The sequence below is a fragment of the Rhea pennata genome, chromosome 15, assembly GCF_028389875.1.
Source record: "Rhea pennata isolate bPtePen1 chromosome 15, bPtePen1.pri, whole genome shotgun sequence".
Lineage (NCBI taxonomy): Eukaryota > Metazoa > Chordata > Aves > Rheiformes > Rheidae > Rhea > Rhea pennata.
In genome coordinates, this window is record NC_084677.1 from 13742082 (window position 1) to 13759886 (window position 17805).

The 17805-nt window shown below is 47.6% G+C and overlaps 1 protein-coding gene across 4 annotated transcripts in view; it reads right to left on the reverse strand.

Annotated features, from left to right (window-relative positions):
- MICALL2 (MICAL like 2) overlaps positions 1 to 16342 on the reverse strand; it is a 32781-nt gene extending 16439 nt beyond the window's left edge. For 3 of the 4 annotated variants that reach the window (XR_009959970.1, XR_009959971.1, XM_062588205.1), the window contains exons 1-7: positions 16200 to 16342; positions 9553 to 9601; positions 5332 to 5473; positions 2449 to 2609; positions 1620 to 1741; positions 510 to 1142; positions 122 to 297 (exon numbers count right to left, since the gene is read on the reverse strand). Coding sequence is in view for 2 of the 4 variants with exons in the window: in XM_062588205.1 (XP_062444189.1) it covers positions 122 to 297; positions 510 to 1142; positions 1620 to 1741; positions 2449 to 2609; positions 5332 to 5473; positions 9553 to 9601; positions 16200 to 16342 (1426 nt within the window). In the remaining 2 variants the exon portion in view is untranslated. Of the gene's footprint in view, positions 1 to 121; positions 298 to 509; positions 1143 to 1619; positions 1742 to 2448; positions 2610 to 5331; positions 5474 to 9552; positions 9602 to 12754; positions 12784 to 16199 lie in introns of those variants that run through there. The other variant, XM_062588206.1, reaches the window with a different exon arrangement.
- Between the last annotated feature and the right edge of the window lie 1463 nt (positions 16343 to 17805).

Sequence of the window (17805 nt, forward strand, 5' to 3'; positions counted from 1 at the left end):
ACCCCTATGCAGATAGAAAGTACAGCAGTCACTGATACATTCATTGTACCAGCCCAAGAGGAGGACATAAATTTGGTGTACTGTATCCATACAAAACCACATGTGAATCTGCCATCCTTACCTTTGGAGACTTTAGACTCCGGTTTGTGCACAGAGTCAACAGGTTTTCTTGCAGCCTGGCTCTTGGGCAGAGGCTCTGTGACCTTCTCCTGTTTCAGCGCTGTGTACCCTATTCTGTTGGGCTGTGTTTTTGGATCTGGATTCTGCCATCGAGAACTGACGGGAGAAAACTTGCCACTGCAAAAAAGAAAAGTTCCCATAAATTTTTTTTTTTGAAAGGACAGACCTTTTTTGACCTCTCTTCCAAACATTTGGATGAGCCCCTCTACTTGTATTTAAATTGCACCCACAAAAGCAGTCAGGGAGAAGGGAAGAAAGATGCAGAGACTTCTCCAAATTATCCCAAGGGTCATCTTAGGAATAAAGAGGGAAAGTGAAATAGGATTTACCTACTGGATGCTGGGGAGCCAGTAGAATTGAGTCCTCCTGGTTTATTTGGAGAGGTGTTCGATCCAGCCAAAGCCTGCATGATATGGTTACGTGCCTGATCCTTCGTAGCATTCACTGGACTGACCACAGGAGTGGTTCTGGCAAAGGCAGTTCTAGCAGAGCCATGGGAAGAAGGGATTTGTTTTTTGGTGTCAGGGGTTTTATTGCTGGGGGACTCCAATGAGTGAAAAAATTCTGCTCGAGCTTGCTGTGTTTTTGTTGTGGAGGTGATCCAAAGAGGTCCTGGTGGGGTACCTTCATGGTGATCCAATTTATTTACAGTTGAAGAGGACCATGGCATATTTAGACTTTTGAAGCCAGAACTTCCAGAAGATGAAACAGATAGCTTTGTTGAACTAGCAAGGCCTTCCTGGCTTGGTTTCTTCAACACCTGTTCCAGCTTCTTGGGTTCTGCTGGTTTCTGGACTGCTGTAGCAGGAGTAAGAGTTGGGGTGCTCTCAGGTTTGTTCCAAGTCTGCTGTCCAGAGTTCCAGACATTGTCTGGCTGCTGGTGACTGGTACAGATGAAAGTACCTGGCTCAGGCCCAGCTTTGTAGCCCCCAGACAGAAGCACATTCCAACACTGCTTGCACCTGTGAATAGGAAAATCTCAGAAAATATCCTCTAGAGCACTAGGAGAGTGCAGGGACACTTCTGCTGCCAACATGGGGAGCACAAAGATACCACACTGGCAGTGAGCAGCCCATGTATGCATGTTCTCCAGGCACCAGAATAGGAATTGCTAATAGCACGGCCTGAAGTATGAAAGGTGTAGATGAGAACAGACCTGGGCAAAGACCTCCTCTTAAGCATGGGCTAAGATGAGGCCCAACCTGCCTCCTCTCTGACAAACATCTCCAGCAGCACATGTGCCTCCAACCCCTCTGAAGAACTTTCTGGCTGTCCAGGACACAGTCAGCCTAGCTCCCGAGAGCTGGCTATGGGTTAAAAAAAAGCAGACTCCCAGAGTTTACAGGCTCTAAGCTGAAAAGAGCAGCAACATGCCCCCTCCAATCCCAAAGAAGCCCTTGAAACACACATGCATCTGCCTCCACTTTGAAGAGATGTACCTGAAGCAGTTCCTATGATAGAGCTTCCCATCGACCAAGTGGCGCTGCACCAGGTGGACATGGTTTCCACACATAGCACAGCTGTTGCTGCGGATATTCCCACTCTCTGCCAGGATCCGTTTCTGTGGGGGAGGAAGCAGTGGGTGAACAGGCAATGCATGCAATGCCCTACGGGACCCAGCATACAGCTTTGAACCTCCCAGGTAGCTGGGCATTCAAGGTACAAAGTCAGTTAGTAACATACAGAAGTGATATGCAAACACTTGTTTCAGCTACCTGTGAGATCATACAAACTGCAACAGCCCCTGGCAGGACAGACCAAGGGAGACTCTCTCACACAAAGCCAGAGAACCAGAGTATTTTGTCTGCATGTAGGGAAACTGAGGTTCAGAGGTCCTTGATTTGAACTTGCTGGTAAGGGTCCTTCTAAGATTAAGAGAGGAGCTTCCCTTCTTCCACCTTGTTTTCATCCCTGCTCTTCTTTGAAACCGTTTCCATAAATTTAATCAATGCTTTCCAGCAAAAATAATAAGTTCTGTTAAATAACAACCTCCATTCCCAAGATCTACTGACTAGGAACAACACAGCCATGTCCCCAAACAACCATTTCCTGTTTACCACTAGATGAATGCTAGCTGGCTGCTGTCTTTCCAATGACTCCCACCGAAGCTGCGCAGTCAACCAGACCTCTGGATTAAATCCTATAACCAGGGAGCAGAAACTTCAGAGACTGAGTTCTTACCACTAGGAAGCTTTGAACTAGCATAATACTCCCCAGCTCGTTGTAAAAATTTAAGACATAAAGAATGCCCTAAACCCCATTTCTTACTGTGGTGACTGGAGATGTTTCTTTTGGCTTAGCCCTGGCTGGTGGGTGGGCAGGAGGCAGTTTTGGAGGGACTGGTTTAACAGGCTCTGAAATGGCTTTCTTCCCAAGAGGCTCATCCCGAGGTTCGGAGGATGGACGCTTGATTCCAGCCATGCCTCCAACTGGAAGAAAGGACAAATGGAGGATTTTAAGGGAACACAAGGCAAACTCACGGGCTTAGGAGTCATTTACTTTACAAGATCAAGAGGGTCCTGATGGGTATCGTACAAAACATACAAGGAGACACAGACTTCCTTCACAAGCAGTTCTGCAGTGGAATAAGGGGCAAAAGTTGACAGGTGAGTTGTAACAATGTATGTTGGAAGCAGCTGACAGCTGAAACTGCTGCTTTTTCCTTCTTGAGGAAATCCCATAGTGGGGGGAACATGACAAAAATACAAAACATCAGGCCTCAATGGTAAGGATGAAAACTTCAGTATGTATCTGGACAACAGTCTGGCTGGATTTGAACAGCACTGAGACAGGCACTGCTGTTATGTATCACAGCTAAGGAACTGAAGTAAAAAAGGGTTTGCTTCAATATACTGTGCTCCAGGCTCCCTAGAGACTCTGAACCTTCACTGACATAGTTGTCTAGCCACTTCCTAGCTGAGATCCTCCTGGAGCAAACAGGCTTGTCAAGAAACAGAAATAATCACAAAAAATGGGCAATTATATGACAGGCGCTTTGTGGTACCATGGTGGCGCTGATGCGGAAACCAACAGGACTCCCCACGGAAGGGCTAGAAATGCTCAGTCCTCTTTTCTTTGCAGAAGAAAGAATCTCTCTAAAGTCACAGAAGGCTGGAAAGAGAGAAAAGGGAATCCCCAGCATACTTCAGTCAAGAGCAGGGAATGATTGCTCCATGCCCTGGGAAGTACAGGAGAAGGCTTTCCCAGAAAATAAGACTTCATGCACAACTATGATAGACAGGATCCCATACAGCTCACGAGGATGCTATTTTTATGCCTCTTCTTATTCTGAACTAGACTTCTCTGCATTCCTTACAGGAACTCAGAGTTATCTGAGCCACTGCCTCACTTCTAAGTACAACCAACTAAATGACCATCCATCTGAAAAGAGATTATACCCTTCTAAGCAAATACAGGAGGAGTCTGGGCAGGGTGAAGGGAGCAGAGAGGCAGCTCAGTTCCCAGCAGTCTTCTCTCATGAAAAGTTGCTATCCAAATAAACAGCCAGGGCTCTTTCACTACAGGGACCAGTGGACTGGTGACATCTGACCCTGCAAACTGTTTAGGCTCAGATTGTGCCTTCACTTCCCACTTGTTCCATTTATCAAATTTCCAAAGCCACTAAGATGGGTATCTTCAACTCTACTCCTATGTAAATGCATGACATCAATAAAACATCAGCCACTCTCCCTCTCCAGCCTTCTGCGTCCTGCTTATTTCATGGTCCTGCTGAAGTCCACTTGAAGGGCAGGACTATGGTGTTTGGTATTTGGAGTCTGCTCAGTGTCAGAGGGCACATTCTTAGCTGGACTCACTTTCAGACACACACACACTCACCCCAGCAACAGGAACGCAACCAAAGCATTTTGAAGGACACTGGAGGGCATAAAAATGTACAGTTCTTGATGATGTAGTAGAAGAGATGTTTGTGGGAAGGGGTAGACTCCAAACTGACCCAGATCCCACCACCAGGCACAAACATGATGGAGTTATAGTTCAATCAGCATAGATTTAAAATAAGAAATAAAAAAAAAATGAGGATGGGGGAGGGAGGAGGCTGTGGAATGGAAGAGAGAGTGTGCTCAAATGTGTGAAGATGTGGAGGAGGGGTAAGAGTTTAAGTACTAGAGGCAACTTTCAGAGAATTGTGTTTCCTTTCTAAGATGTAGGGCATTTTCAACATGAATCTGCATTCTCCATCTAGATTCACCTTAACCAGTTAAGTCATTCTTGTCCCACTTTCTAAAGTTTCCTCTGGAGGAATCTGTGAAATTGGCTTATCGTATTATTTCACTTAGTGTGAGCTTAAAGCCAAATATAAACCAAGTCTATAATAATGCTCCTGTGAGCCCAGATAAACTCTCCAGTACATGAATATAATGTCTTGGCAGCCCTGTGGCCTGTTTTATGTCTGAAAGAATTGCTATGACCATTATGTCAGTTAGCGGGTTGTTTTCTTCTACTTCCTTATACCAGTACTGATTTGCTGTACAAGCCCTACCACAGATGCTGTTATCCTGGTGTAACTAGCCTCATGGATAAGCTTCAGCTGCCCTAGGCTTTCTGGCACTCCCAGTGTGCAGTCTAATGGGAACACAGGCCATACCACCTACTGCTTTGTGGTGCCATTGGTCAGACTATACCAGATCACAAAAGGCACAGAAAAAGCACAAGGGGAGGCTTGGACCACAAAGAAAAAGGTGCTCTGTGAACATGCCTGGTTTCTCTAGGACTAGAGTACGCAGTGCAAACAGCAGCATTTCTCACCAGCTCTCACTAGCCTCCTAGTGTGGCAAGGACAGCAACAGGCTTGGAGGCAGAAAGGGCTTGAGAAAGGAAATGATCGATGGGAGGTACAGAGGGGAACCTTCAGTACTCCTCTTTGAATTTTAGATCGCATTTTAAGAAATTTTAGTTTGAATTCTAAATTTTAAGGCACTAAAGGCAAGGGACAGCACCGTGCCCTTCCAAAAGCACTGATGCTACTGTCAGGCCATGGTGCAAAGAGGTGAGATCCCCCACTGAAATAGTTCTGGTAACAAAAAACCTCTGTGCAACCTGTTTTGATTCTCTAAGTTTGTTAGGAGGCAAGCGAAAGCATAAAATTAAGTCCCAGTCCTGCCCACCCTTTCAAGGAAAAACAGTACTTACTAGGCGACCGTCCATGGAAGTAGTTGTAATACTGGGAAACATAGGTGAGGATGCTCAGCCTGTCTGGTACCCTGAGAGCAACCATATCCTCTGCATCCAGCAAGGCTGGGATACCCAGCTCCTCCTCCGCCACTCGAAATGCCTAGGGAAAGAAGAAAAGAAAAAGGGGTCTAGTCCAACCCAGGCAGCAGAGCCGTTCCTCCTCAAACTCCAGAGCAAACAGACCCGCTCAGATAACAGCTCTACTGGTGAACAGCTGCACCAGTTTAACTCCTACATCATATGGCTGTTACAGGAACCAACAGAGTCATGGCTTCCAGCCACAGTGCTGAAAAATTCAGGCAGGGAGTCAAAAATCTGGCCTGGCAAGCTGGTCATAATTCAGTGCATAGAACTCACCTGGGCTTCCCCTGCTCTTCCTTGAATCTGTCTCTATCTGGATATGCACAGCTGCAGAGATGGAGAGTGAGGCTCAACCGAAGGGGATGCGTCAGTCCAGACTGGCAGACTTACTTCCAGGCTTCCAGCCCAACCTGGAGTGCTCCCCAATTAACAGTGCAGTGCTAGGTGTTTGCATGCCGCTTTCTCCAAGCACTGTGCAAATGTTAACGATTCCTGCCTCTGACTGCTCTTCTCCATTTGAAAAGTGAGAAATCTCAGTCTGCAAAAGGGAACCATTTCTCCCAGACTAGAGAGCGGGAAGACAGGAATAAGACAGAAGATTTCCTGATACACAACTCCCTTCCAGGTTACTCATTTCTGCACCATCTAACATAACATGTTTTTGGAGCAAAGATTCCTCTCTGTAATGTCCTCTACTTTGGAACTGCAGGAGCAAAGTCAGACAAAGAAGGAAATAGGTATTTTCTTTTGCCTCTGAACAAGACCCTTTACTAGAGGGCAAAAAAGTGCAAGATCCCTAGAACAACTTTGCCTTTGTTCAACTCACTGCAGGGCTTTTGCTAAAGACATTCTTCAGCTTTCTTCCTTCCTGACTTTAGGAACAAATCTCTCTCTTTTGCCGTTGGAACATCCCCTTTGAAATGCCAACACAGCAAAGGAAAATAGCACCTGCAAGAGTGCTGCCACAAAAACCCACAGTGAAAGAGTTAAAGAAAGATTTGAACACATTAAAACCCTCCGCATCTGACCTCTGGCACAGACACACAACAGAGCTGGTGTACAAGCCAGTTATCCCTGCTTAAGAGAAACAAACAGCCATTATTTTTTAGCAAGATAATTACCATTTTTTTCCATTGAGTATCCCAGTAAAAATGTAACTGAATGGACACTAAGTACTCTTTCAGTCAATTACCTCTGGCTGCATCATCCCAGCTGCCAGCCCAGCATGGTACTTGCCTATTTGTAACCGAGCAGTTAATATATTCCTTGGAGTGTTCCCCCTTGCACTGGCTGCACGACTGATCTGACCAGTGAGGTTTTCTTGCTGGCATTCCCAGTGTGCTGCCTAGCGGGAACACGGGTCACATCACCTTCTGCCATATGGTGCCACTGGTTGTACTATACCAGATCGCAAAAGGCACAGAAAAAGCACAAGGGGAGGCCTGGACACAAAGAAGGTGCCCTGTGAACACACCTGGTTTGGCCAGGACCAGGTGAGCAATGCAAATAGTAGCACTAGGACTTAGTGTCACCGCTGCCTATAGCTGCCTTGTGTTCCTGGGAACTGCTCTTGCTTGGAGACCTAACCAAACTAGCACCTAACGTGGGCCAATTGTCCCCCTTTACCCGTCTGGGAAGGTTGGCCTTTAAAGAAAGGACACCTTACTTCTGCATCACATTTTTCATCAGTTACAAGGGAGGTAAGTGCCCCTGCTCCCCTTTTGCAAAGGGAGGCACAGAGGAAGCAAAGCAGTATGCTCGAGGCCCTTTGAGCAGGTCGGGCACAGCTCTCCAGGCCAGATGCCAGGCTGCTGCTGCATCTGCTACACCACGCCGCCACTCCCCCAAGTGAACCGGAACGAAGGCTTCTATAAATTTTTCTTGTATTTATGTATTTTTGAAACCTTCACCAAAAGAGCCACCCACAGTTTTTTTAGTTTTTTTTTTTTTTGTTATTGTTATTATTGGCATTTGAGGAGTGACACATTCTTCCTCAGCAAAAAGACCTTATATGGCAAGTTGCAGCCTGTACAAGATATTTTTTTTAGTTGAGTAATACAGCTCCTGAAGAGAAGTTATTGAATAGTGAGGCATCAAAGATGGTCTAAATAGTAGCAGAGGAACAGCCCTGGGAGCAATCAGACCCATTCATGTCCCAAGGACATTCAGACGGAAAAAGCCTATGATTAAGAGTGGTTCAGGTAGAGAATGCCCAGTATCACAGGGAGAGGGAGATGTCGCTCCACTTAAACCAGAGCCACACCAACAAGGATACCAGCACTGACAGAGCAACATGGACAAATCACCCTACAACACAAAGTAAGGAAGAGAAAGTACACAGAAATAAAAGACAAACTAAGAAACAAAGGAAAAGGAGGGAGGGAAGCACAGGCTGACAAAAGGGAGGGAAGCAACTGTTTTAATGATAGGTTCAGAGAAGTTTTTCGTTAAAGCAGCAGAGGTGGCTTGTACAGTTCAACGCCCAGAGAAAAGCAAAGTCACATGTGGAGGAAACACTATCAGACAGGCTCAAGGAAGGAAAAACACGCAGGGCTTCACAGCACTCTGGCCAGGGTGACAGTCCATGATGGAAAGGCCCTGACCCCTGGCAAATACCAAAGCTCTTGCAGGCAAAAAGCTCAGTGTGAATCTCACCTAGGAGAGAGGAACATGCAGGGCTGAACCTAAGAGAGTCTGAATAACTGCTTATATGCTGCAGCCCCAGTTTGGGGACAGAGGGGAAACTGCACAGAACCCGCCACAGGAGGTGTGACCCATGCCAGGGCCGAAAGGGAGAGGGGGCCCAAGACCACCACGCTTAGCTCTCCTGGAGGCAAGGATGACCTCAAACAGTTCACTGCATCAGAGGATATCACTTCTCCAGTTCAGACAAGAGCAAGCTGTGGTGGTTTGCTCACATCCCAGGCTCCTGCCAAGTCGCCATGAAGCTGCGTGGAACAATGCCAAGGGAAGAGCAGCATTTTGATCTGCTGCCTCTGTCTTTGTGAGGGAGAGTGGGAGGAAAAAAATCCTTCCTTGGAAGCATTCAGCCCCTGCTTGAATCCAGGGCAGAGACAGGGCTGGCCTGCCCAATTTCTAGTTCCTTCATGGAAAGAAGGAGAGAAACCCAAATCATGTCCTGGAGAGATGAGTCCAGGGAGGACAAGGTTTTAAGACCTCTCCAGCATCCAGAAGCATTCATTCCCAGCACTGGGAGAGACTGGAAGTGGAGGGAGACTCTCTATACTTCCTCTCTCACACCAGCTACCTCCCAGCTCCTGCTCCATCCCTTGAAAGTGGCATGTACTCAATATGTTAATGCCTGCATCCTGACCTCCAGCATTTTAACCTCAGTTACTGCTGCTGCCTCCAGCTAGATCAGGGAGAGACTACACTCATTGCTTGGAGTCAGTTCCCTTTTCTCTCTTCTGTTGATAGCACTTCCTTCAAAGCCAGTTCTCTGCACCCTGTTATTCCCACAGCTGAGGCCTGACCAGATTGGTGTTATAAGAATACTGATCCTCCCGCTCTATTCCAGCCACAACTAACCTGAGCACAGCTCAAAATCACAACAGCAGACGGAGAAGCAACACAAGCACCAGCCTCGCCCCTGGTATCCCTTCACAACATCCCAGGTTCTTCCTTGGCTCCGTTTGGAAAAAGTCTATGCCCATTTCAAGATCAGACAGGATTTCAAAAGCACCTTCCATTCACAGATCGCACTGGAGCATATAGGCTTACCAAAGAGGTGAGGAACAACGCACAGGAACAGGGGCTCTCTGAGCAGAGCGATCAGATCTGCACAAAGTGAGACAGTGACAAAGCTGGTCCCTGAGGAAACCAGACACACTAGAGTCATAAACACCCATCTCTGTACAGCCAACAAAGAAGTGTGAGCAGTCTAAGGGTGCTTTAGCTTAGCCAACAAGCCTGGACATTACTACTCAAGTCAAAAGGTTGGATGCATGCACAGTAAGTCAAATGATTTGAACATGGCACACTTAACACAGTGCATTTGCAAGGTTTCTTTTGCTAAACCATGCAGGTAAGGTGCCAGGTTGTACAGCAGACCAGAGGTAAAACAGTAAATTCACTTACCAACTTGTTGTTCTCATACACATTTTCTTTACTAAGGGAGTTGAAGTTTCTGAAATACAGAAAGAGGAGAAAAAAATAAAGTTGCTGATACAGAGCAAGCTGCTTCATTTCCAGCTTCACAAACCTCTCTGAACCTCACTGGCTAAGGAAACACCTCCTTCCACCCTGCTTTTTCAGAGATGCTGTGGAGGGAGTACCACAGCTGATCCCATCTGAGCCTCCAGACAGTCCAGCCCTGGTGCATCTCCTGGGACATAAATGCGCCGGAGACCCAGCAGGCACAGCTGTCTGTTGACGGGCACCACAGCACATTTTCAGCACACAGGGATGACTTCTGCAGCCTCCTGCAGTCAGGACAAGTCGATGCAAAAATATTGCATGCAGATTCAGGACTCCTGTAGTGACAGCAAGGAGCAACTTTTAACTCACGTTTTTACAAAATCCTTGCTCTGCTCCCACATCAAAAGAATTAACTGAGGCCTGTCAGTCAAATTGCAACAATTTGGAAAGTACTTTTGAGTACTTTCTAAAGAGTCACATCCATATCCTTCTCCTTTCTTCAAAGTTGCCTGCTCAGAAAGAGATCTCAAGACTCAAAGTAGGTTTGGATACATCAGACTTCACAAGCATCACAGATTTCTCTGATGAACTTGCATCCTCTGATCCCAGAAGCTGCAGGTCCAAGTTTTGGTTTCAAATCCTGTTCCCTCCTCTGCTATAACTCCACAAAACTTGTACCAAAAACCTGCATGAAAAGCACCTTTGTCTACACAGCTGTAGTAGCAAATGATAACATTAAAGTTGCCTGTAAAAATCTAATTCTCCTTTCCCTGTGGCTGTTACCTTTGGCTTGTAATCATAACCAATAACCAAAAACAAAGAGCCAGTTACTGATTGCAAAGTCAACAATCCTTCTTCCCTTCTGCTGTCCCCAGACATCACCTACTCTCTTCCCCTTTCCCCATGTTTCTCTCCTCCTCAGATTTGCTCTCCTCTTCTCTGGCCCAACCCAGGTGCCACTTCTTGCTCTGCACTGTGCTATCCTGGGAACACAGGAACTGGGACCTGGAAGGAAAGGCAAAAAAATATAGGGGGAAAGCGAATTCATGCCATTGGAGGTAGAGCCACAAAACTGCACTTCTGGCTTCCTCGGTCTGCCCTCACCCATAGCAAGGAGTGTTCCTTGCTTAGGAAATATTTACCATTCGATTTCTTTTAAATTGACCATGGCTTGATAAACTGGGACTATAAAGCCAACTATCAGCTGGCAGCCTTGTTCCCCAACACTGCTTCCTTCTTCTCAAGCAAGCAGGCAGGGTCAATTCCTTCTGATAACCTAGTTTCACTTTACAGTCCCTGCACTTGCTGGCAGAGAGCAAAAACTAGAGGCCAGAAACTCTGGAGCAAAAGGCTTGTATCATTGACTGGAAATTCCCATTAGGAAATAGAAAAACAACACGCCACTAACTTTTGTTTTTGCAAACAACATTTTTATAATAAATTCAGATTTCTCCTTGTGCCCTCAGCTCTGAAGGGAGGAGGATAACAGTGTGAAAAGCCAGGGTAAAGCTGACTCAAAGTGATCTATTCATGAGGCAAACACATGATCTGTATTGCAGCAGGGGAGCTTTTTCCATGACTTGTAACACTATGAAGCAAGCTAGGTCTTTTATCTACTTGCTACAGAAAGTGGCACATTATATTATAAATAAAAGAGGCCCCTTAATATAGGCTTGCTTATCGTGCCACAGGCTGCAGCGCCTTCCTTGCTTTCCATATCTAGATGCAGGCACCACTATGCCGGATAAGGAGAGAGTGAACAGGAAGTGAGGGAGAAGACTCAAAGTCAAAGTCACTCCTCCAAGAAGCATGTAAAGACAAGGCACATCCCAGCTCTAAATCACATATTCTTTCCTATGCAAAATCAAAAAGGATTTAAGAGATTTTTCTTCTAGAAAGGCTCCTGCCTGGAGATCTCCCTTCCCTGAGACAACAGATTAAAAACAGCAATGAAAATAATCACAAGTTAAAAAGCTTCAGTGAAACAATGGGCATCAGGCAAGAAAAATAGCTTTTTTTTTTTTTTTTTAAGAGCCAGGTCAAAGAGCTGTTTGCAGCTTTCTGCCTCACTCCCTATCCTGCTCCCAAATTCTGCACATCCATAGCATGGATATCTTGAAACATAGGAAAACACCTGGAAGAGCAAAGGGAAAATCCAGCTTCCTTGTTCCCTGCTGAGGAACACAGGGAATGGAAGAAGTCACATGTGAGCACAGTGAAACTGGGCTGAGCACTGGAAAAGTATCCAATGCCACGACAAGTCCAGGCTTTGCTCTGCAATAACACGTCAAAATGCAGAAGGAGTATGAAAACGATCAGTGCCAGATTCTCAAAAAATACTGAGCCTACCTATTTATCACCCATCAGCGCCTTTCACTCCTGCACTGCTGAACACTTTGCTATAGCAGTGAGTGTTCAGCTTCACAGCTGTGTGGCATGGAACAGAGTCCTAAAAACCTAAAACTCTGATAGTGACTGTTTTAAATCCCCTTCTGTTCCCAAAAGAGGGTGCAAACAGCCATTTAAAGATCCTCCTGACCCCCCAGCATCACTCCTTCCCTGGCTAGTCAGGTGAACAGCTTACATATATTTCTTTAGGAAATCAATCTTGCCAGTGCATCTCCTATCCTGGAATATCAAATGCTTTCTGCACCAATGTAATCCTAAGAAAGCCAAGTTAATACAAATGGAGAAGTAGGAGTTTTCCACCGAGAAAACATGCACAACTGAATTAATTGGAAGAGGTAACATAAATCTGACTCAAGAAAGCGCCTCAGTGTTGGAAACAAAGCAGAACGATGTTCACTAGCACAGGACAAGAAGAAAAGTTTTTAGCTTCCAGTCCTTCTTTAGCAAAAAGTGGCTAAGGAATTCCCATGTCCAGAAATCTCTGTGACCACCCCCTGCGTCAGCTGCACAGACCCAGAGCTCACACAGCATGCCACAGTCCTTCCCGATCATACACGCTTCCCGGGGAGGGATCTCTGCTGCTTCTGGAGCACTAACTCCATGGCAAATGCTACCTTGGAGCAGACTGTACAGAAAATGGCCCAGAGGCTAGAGTAGGCAAAGCAGGTCCCAAAGAATCTCACTGCCTCTAACGGTACCAGGGATGACTGAAAAACAGAAAAGCATCCTCTACCTGCACACCGTCCTCAAACAGAGGGTTCAGTCCAGTCTGCTCTTCTGGGAACAGCGCTTTTCAGCAGTTTGCTTTGTGGAGATACAGACAACCTGAGGAGAGGGCTGGGAATCCCAAGCAGAGGACACCTCCCATGCTCTCTTCCTCCTCTCAGTAACTCCTGCTCCACAGCTTACCTCACTGGAGGGCTGACATGCTGCTGGGAGTGACTAACAAAGGATGAGTCTCCCTTATCCCAGAGCCACCCTCCCCAGGAAACACAGCCTGGGAGAAGCCAAGCAGGAGGCAGCTCTGCTTCACTTCAGCCCTTTGCTGAGGAGGTGGAGACCCCGGGTAACCTATTTTCAACGCAGCCAAGGCAAGCACCTCAAGCATAGGGTTAGTAGTGGCTGGGAGACCTGGTGCTCCTCACCCTTTCTGCCCGTTTGAGGCTCATGGCCTCCTCCTCTCCAGTTGGGCTGACAATGACCCAGGAAACATTGCTGGAGGCAGCTGCTCAGCTCCAGCCACCAAATGTGTCTGAGTGCACAGCCGCCAAGGGGGATTTCACAACCAGTGAATTCCCAGAATGCTGAGTTAAACACTAGTTAACAAATCTGGGAAAGAGCTAGATCCAGGATGAACAGAAGGAGCTTAATCAAAACCTTTCCTCAACATCTGGCACTTATTTCAGACTGAAAGAGCATGAGACCATGGCTCCTCTGCTTCTTCTAATTCACTTATCAAACTTAGACCACTAAAGCCTCTGGTCAGAGCTCTCACAGCCAACACCGTCACACACAGCAGCCACAAAACAGAGCCCATATCATACAGCTAAGAAGTTTTACATTCCTCTGACAAGAGAAACTTCAGTGCTCTGTATTCATCCCAGCAAACAGCCTCAGACCTGCCTGATAAAGCAAGCATGCCTGTTGGGGTTGGGTATGAAATACTCTTCAACTAGAATGAAAGAGAAACGAATTTCCATAGTAATTTGGTTGTGCGTTCCTACTCTGACAGAGCCCAGTCTATTTGCGAATTCTTGGGTGAGTGGGAAGTGCATTTCTGATTTCACACAGCCTGCCCTATGCACCGGTAACACACAGGCTGACATAAACCGAGTTTGAAAGAAGTTATCTATTCTCCATATGCCTTCTAGAAGGGGGAAAGAGGAAAGAGATATATACCAGCGTATACTCTGACCCACGTATTCTCAGCTCTGTGAGAGAAGTACATGATTATGATCACGTGTTGCAATTGCTTGAAATTTTCTTGAGAACATCTCCAACCTCCTCAAACAAGAATCCCCTCTCCATACTGTTCACTCCTCAGCCCAAGAATGTCACTTATGTAAACCAAGACAGAAAACACATTGTTGCAAAACTCTGATGCCATGACAGAATTGTGTTCTGCAAGTAAATACACTGAGCTCTCCAAACACCAGTTATTCTATTCTAGCTTTACTTTCAGTATGATGCTTTTAATCTCCAATTAGGATCTCTGCTAGAAGCAAGCTTCTGGAGCTCAGAATAAATCACTTCAAGTCCCCAGCGAAGTCAGAGTCACAGCCACACACACACATAGCCACACTTCCCTGCTAGCAGCTTGTGCACCACAAACTCTGAGTGTCTTTTGAAGATTCAGAGAATTAGCACAAGTATCCAGCCTGAGGAGCCAAGGTACATGTGACACCCTGCAGCCTTGTCCACCAGCCACTTCAAAGTGTGGTTCCCTTCCAGCAGGACTTTGACCATCCAAATATATACACTTGGCGTTTTGCTGCATTTACACCACAATCATTGATAAAGGAAGTTACATATAAAAGACTCTCTGTTACTTTAATCTTTATGCCCTCTTCACTGAGCTGCTCTGTATCAGAAAGAGCTTCTGTAAGGTCCTGAATAAAGTCAGGTAGGATTTTCTTCAATTCAGCACTAACAGACAGATGCCACAAGGAAGGTTTCCCTCTACAGCAGGGAGGCATTTAAGACAAATCTAGCCACAACCCTTAGAGCACAGTTTAAGGATTATAAACAACTCGTTAAATTGTGCAGCAAGATTATTCAAGCTCTCAAGTCACTGAGCCTCTGTTTACATCCATATCCCAGATGGGCCAACTGCACAGTTGTCAGGAAGTGGCTGCCGTCCTTCTAGAAGCACCTCCCAGTAACGTCAACATTTCTGCCCCGGTATTTCATATCTTATAGACTATGAATCAAAGGAAGGAAAAGAAACATTTGGAGTCACATGGAAATGACAACATGTCAGGAAACCATATGCGGCAACACCATGGTGACTGCACAAGCACCAGCAAAGAGCAGACAACACAGACAGCGTGCCTAAAGTTCCTGCCTAGCATGCTGCTCAAGCCAGCTCCTGTTTCTTAGAAGTTTCAAAAAAAAGGGAGGCAAGAACAGAAGGATGTCTTCTCCTTGGCTTTCCACAGGAAGGGAGACATCTGCAACCGAGATCTCCATATATAAAAAAAAACATGTGACAGGCTGCCTTGAGAACCCAAAGAAAAAGGCAGAATTCAAGGAGCAGGAAGAAAAGTGAAGCACAGAAAACACAATCTGATCCTCCACGAGCCAACTACATTTGACTGGAAGACGTTTAACGCTTAAATCAATATTGTAGGGAAATCTTTGTGCTGCTCCCCTGCCTTGATCTCCCTTTTCGATCCACCTCAAAGTGAAAATGACCAGAAAAAAACCCAAGAAAACAGAATTTGTGTCTTCTTTTGGTATTACGCCTACCCAGATCTTACATTTGGGCAGAGACAGGTCAAAGCCTATAGGATGAGCAAAGAAGCCAGCAAGGAATGCAAGGCACTTTGCCTCCCACGGACCAGGCTCCAAACGCAAAACCAGCAATTTGTAGGAATCCGGCAGCCACCGCACTCCTGCCTTCACAACGAGCTCCTCTGAAAAGACGACACTTTCCCCGTTCCCATGGAAGAGTGAGTGGGCTGCGGGGAAGGCGCAAGCTTTCTCCTGAACAGCTCCTGTTAGACACTTCGCAGAGCAGCTTGCCTGGAAACCCCCTGCGCTTCTATCGTACTTTGTTTAAATAGCATCTATTCCTTAACTAATAACCGATGGAATTGCCATTTGGCTCTGCAACCAAAGCGGAGCCAAAACAAACACAAACAGCGAAGAAGGAAACATTTCCCAACTGCTGTCTGAACTCGTTTTGCAACAGCAAGGACATGCTTCAAATGTTTATGCTTCGGCCACGGCCTTCCACAACTCCTTGAAAAACGGGGCTGGGGGAGGCCAGCGAAGAGCGAGAGCGGGGATTTGCTTGGAGGTTTTCCGCCTGGCAGCTAGCAAAGCTCCCGTCTCACGCGACGGCTGCCCGACCGCAGCACCTTCTCGGCGGGAGCCGGGACGGGCCCGTCTCCGTCGCCGGCGGGAGCGAGGGTCGGCGGGGCGGGAGGGCCCCGCGCCCGGGCGGCGGTACTCACATGAGGTCGGGGCGGTGGCGGTGCAGGATGGCGCAGAAGGCGAGGCCGTCGCGGAAGGAGGTGGTCATGTTGGTGATGCTCACGTCGCGGTAGCCCTCGCACTGCTGCTTGCACCACAGCTGCAGGTTCTGGATGGCCGCCATGACGCGACCCCCCCACCCCCACCCCACCGCCCCCCGCCCCTTCACCCGCGCTGCGCCGCGCCGCGGCCACGCGGAGCCCCTCAGCGGAGCCGAGCCGAGCCGAGCCGAGCCGAGCCGAGCCGGAGGCTGCCCGGCGTGCGGGGGCGCGGGCCGGCGCGGCGGCGGGGAGGCGGGCAGAGGGGCGGGCGGGAGGCGGGCCCGGCCGCGGCGCGGGCTGCGCGCGCGTGGCGCGGGGGGGCCGCTCGCCTTTGCGCTCTCTCCGAGGGGACTCGTGCTCCAGGCGTGCGCGTGGGGCAGCCCGGCCGGCCACGCTGCCCACGCGAGGCGCCCCGATCCCTCCGGATCCCCCCCGGATCCCTCCGGATCCCCCCGGCCGGCAGCCGCCCCGTGTCCGCCGCGGAGCGACGAGGCCGCGGCCTCCCGCGCGCCCCTCGACGGGCTCCCGCGCCGCGGCGGAAACACGGGGCCAGCCGGGCGCTGCTGCGCCCCTTCCGACGGGCGCCGCGACGAAGGGAGTCGTCTGAGCGCGATAAACCCCCCCAGACCCGGCGGCTCTCCGGTGGCGGCGGCGCAGAGGACGAGGCGGGGCTGCGCCGCGTGCCCGGCGCGGAGGGAGCCCGCGGCCAAGGGAGCCCGACGGCGGGCAGAGCTGCGTAACGTGATGGGAGCCCGCAGCCGACCGCACGGGCTCCGCGCCCGCCCCGGACGGCTTAGCCGCGGCCGGGGAGAGCTCAGGGACCGTTAATTTATGCAATCACCCCGCTGCACACGCATCAGAACAAAATAACTCACCAGATACGTTCTTGTTCGGCTGACAAAGCCGCAGAAGATACAAGGTAACACTAAAAGCTGCCTATAAATTAGGTAAAGATAATTAATAATACATATAATATATTAATAGCATTTCTACGGCACGATATGGATAATATACATTAATATATAAACACCTTACAAATAATTCAGTGTGTTTTCATTTCATCAACAAGCACTGGCCAATGTATTTACTTTATGGTAAGGATTATACATTTCATTATAAATGGCTTGCTGGGCATGTCAGCAACTTTTACATCTCCATTCACTTTATTATTAATGGTTTCCTGAACAGTAACGGCATAATAATGCACACAATGCAGCATGAATATTTGATGTGGCATCTATAGCCTCCCATTTATCATTTATAACAGGCTACAAAAACATTATAAAACATTTATTACAAATTTATAGATCACTTTATACTAAAACAAAGTTGTGTTATAAATACATTATTAATCCTTTATGCCATTTATAGGAATCTCTTGTAATAAGGCCTTAGCATATGTTGCTGCACAACCATAACAATAACAGCATGGTGGGGCAAGCAGGAAATGTGGCTCAGTAAACCTGCTCTTGAATATTGGACATATTCTGTAAAGCAAGGGATAAACACATGCACTCAAAATTTATCGGACTATCAAGGGAACAAT